Source organism: Rhipicephalus sanguineus, chromosome 3 (assembly GCF_013339695.2).
Source record: "Rhipicephalus sanguineus isolate Rsan-2018 chromosome 3, BIME_Rsan_1.4, whole genome shotgun sequence".
In the NCBI taxonomy this organism is placed as follows: domain Eukaryota; kingdom Metazoa; phylum Arthropoda; class Arachnida; order Ixodida; family Ixodidae; genus Rhipicephalus; species Rhipicephalus sanguineus.
Window position 1 is genome coordinate 56177669 of NC_051178.1, and position 3254 is coordinate 56180922.

The 3254-nt window shown below is 49.8% G+C and overlaps 1 protein-coding gene across 1 annotated transcript; it reads right to left on the minus strand.

The window, feature by feature from the left end:
• Positions 1-1122: 1122 nt before the first annotated feature.
• Positions 1123-2523, minus strand: LOC119385487 (uncharacterized). Its single transcript, XM_037652912.1, has one exon. It carries the CDS (start codon positions 2521-2523, stop codon positions 1123-1125), a length of 1401 nt encoding a protein of 466 aa, XP_037508840.1.
• Between the last annotated feature and the right edge of the window lie 731 nt (positions 2524-3254).

A 3254-nucleotide genomic window follows, 5' to 3' on the forward strand; every position in this document is an offset into this window, starting at 1 on the left:
TCAGCAACATCCGCCTGCTGAGTGTTAAGGGCTATGGAAAGAGCTCGGAAAGGATTGCTCTGGGTAACGGGACCGCTGAAGGATCGGAAAACCGCCCATATTTTAGGAACAGGAGTGAAAGGACTCAACGACGAGCAGTATTCTCGCCATCGTCTCTTACCTAATTTCTGTAAGCGACGGTGTGATGTTGAGTGAGTTTTTTGTGCCGTCTTGTAGTCATCGAGTTTCCCGCTGCGACGGTAAGCCCGTTCTGCTCGTCTTCTGATTGCTCTTAAGCGTTCATATTCTCCGTCAACTGCAACATACTCATTTGAGGCAATGACCTGCTTGGTGCTAATCTTATAAGAGTCGCACAGTATAGTTGTAAAAGTTGCTAAGTTTGGCTTTTCGCCTAATGCACTCGTTATGCGATGACGAAAATGCTGCCAGTTAGTATATTTTGAGTAGCGCTGAGTCCTTGTACTCCGCATAAGCCGATGTTTTATCAGAATCGGGAAGTGATCACTGCCATGTGTTTCTATATCCGTTGACCATTCAGAACCCTCAAGAAGGTCATGTGAGCATAGCGTGACATCGATACAGCTGGAGTAACGATACCCTCTTAGAAAAGTTGGAGAGCTATCATTTAGCACTGTCAGCTTGCATTTCTCGGCTGCGCACTCAATAACATGTCCCCGAGAATCAGTATGTTCACTGCCCCAGATTACGTTATGAGCGTTGAAGTCCCCACACACCAACACACATGTGTCTGCGATATCAAACACATTCACCAGGCTGTCTAAAGATATTTTGCTAGAAGCTTCTAGATAAAGGCTTATCACAGTGACACTTCTATTTCTAAAAGATATTTTACATGCCACAAACTCCGGTATGTCTGAGTCACTTAACTGTATTAAATAGGACGGCAGATCTTTTCTAACGCATAGCATGGCTCTGCTGTTTCCAGCTCTGCGCGATGATTTATACATCACGTAGTTGGAAAGTCGATAGTCATCACGCACACCTGCCTCCTGTATGCATAATACAGGAAAGTTATGTTGAGCGAGTAATTTACGAAAATCAGCTGCCTTATTACGAAGGCTGTTAGCATTCCACTGATATATGAAGACATTGTCATAGCGACTATTCATAGTAAGCCTGCCGTGAAGCTGACTGAGGTTGTGGGAGCACTAACGGCTCCATTGACAGTAATGCTTTTACCTCCGGTAGGTTGTTTGCTTGTGGAAGGGCGCTGAGAATTGCACGAAGAGCTGTGAAGAGCATCGGTAGGATCACCTGAGCGAGAGGTATAGACGAGTGATCATTAACTGGCGCTGAAGCTCCGTCCGGGGTCGGAGCAGGCCGTCGAGGAGGAGCATCAGATGACCGCTGAGATGGTTTCTGTGGCAGGAGCGAACGCTTAGGTAATCGCTGGGGTGATGTTTGATGAGGTGTCTGCCGTGGTGTCTGGGAGAGGTGAGCACCATTCTCTGAGAGCAGATCGTGTCGCTCGCTGACCGGAGGTTGTCTGCTCGGTTTCTTTAGGACTGTAGAATAACTCATTTTATCCGCTTGATCCTGCTCTTCGTAGGCATTTGAAGCCGCATATCTTACAGTGTCAGGGTTAGGTGGGGGCGCATTATGTGGAGGCGGCCTTCCATATGTCCACTCGTGCATGCGTAATCTTGATGCAGCTCTGTTCTGAGGGCACCCGGAGTAGGAAGCTGTATGATTTCCTCCACAGTTGGTGCACTTTGGCTGCAGCATGGACTTGCACTCCGAGTGGTCGTGGTTCTCTGAGCATATTTTGGAGCGACGTGGACTGTGACAGTTCTTGGCTAAATGGCCAAATCTCTGGCAGTTGTAGCACCTCAGGGCAGGACCAAGGTATTCTTCCACAGGATGACTCGTGAAGCCCAGATGCACCCTTTCCGGCATTGACCTGTCTTCTCTGAAGGTCAGTACAACAGTTCTCAGAGGGTGAGATTCGATCGCACCATCTTGTCGTTTGAAGCGTGCCTGACGGCTGGCAGATGTCACACCAAAATCCTTCAAGAAATCAACCAGTTGCTCCTGAGTGTATTGAAGTGGAACATGGCGTATCTTACCGACGTTTCTCGCATAAGATGCTGGAATATAAGGCTTGACTCCCAATTCAGCCACTTCATTCATCGTTAGGAGATGCTTTGCCGATGACAGAGAAGAAACGCTGACAGAAAAGCTCCCATCTCTGTTTACGCGGAACGACTGCACTTTTTCCTTTGCCGCTGAGACAATTTCCGAAGCAGCACGGTTTGCATTCACATGCCAGAAGCTGTTGCCTTCCTCTGACGGTCGAAAGACGACTGGAATTCCCTCCGGTCGTTTCTTTTTATAGGTCACGAAGGTGAACGGCGTGTCATCACAATCAATCTCTTCTTCACTTAAGTCATAGGTCGATGTCCTATCATCGTCGACGCGAGGTTTCTTGGCTTCGCTTTCGCCTGTCTCAGCCAAGGTCTCTGAAGGTACGCTGGTATGAACTGCAGCGTTTAGTACTAGCATCGCCGGTTTGATAACGTGGTTCGCATGCTGTGACATTCCCGAATGCTGGGCCGGTTCTGTGGCACTCACGTGCCTTAGAACGCGCTGCCGGTCATATGGCTCGTGCCGTCGTTCTCTGTTGCCTCCTGCCGTAGCTGGTAGAGACGCCCTGGAGAGCGCAGCGAAAACTCACAATAATGCGCGAGATCTTCAACGCATATGTATCCCTCAGAGTGCCTGTTCTCTCTGGCCAGCAGTATAAAGTCTCAAACCAGCACTTGTTCTTCAAAAAACAGAGAAAGAATAGCTCATCAAAGAGACAGCGGCCGCTCGGTGGAACGTCTTCTTCTTCCTCTCGCGCGTCCAAATAATGTTCGGGTTCTTATCAGATGACTTGCAGTTTCATCGGCGCCGTCTTGGAGGGCGCTACGAAAAGCGGGGCAGTCGTCTCCATAGCAACGCGCATGCTGCTGATAACGTGCATTTTTCTGTGCCATTTTGCTGGATAATGTGCATCCGCCATGCGGCGTCGAGGGGCGAAATCGAGAGAGCAACAGGAGAGGGCATGGCGAGCGCTGCGGCGATGACGCAGCACCACCGTGATTCGGCTACTCGCGGGCGCATCTCAGCCTCAAGCCATTAGATGGCGCACCGCTCAACGGACCGACGACCGAACATTTTCTGGCCGCCTAGGCGCGCGCAGTGTCAACACCCGAATATTCTTACACCGTGGCCCACTGCAACATCGGCAA

What these genes read in the sequence shown, in the direction of transcription:
- LOC119385487 (XM_037652912.1), bottom strand. Translation starts at nt 2,523, where the DNA reads ATGCTAGTACTAAACGCTGCAGTTCATACCAGCGTACCTTCAGAGACC.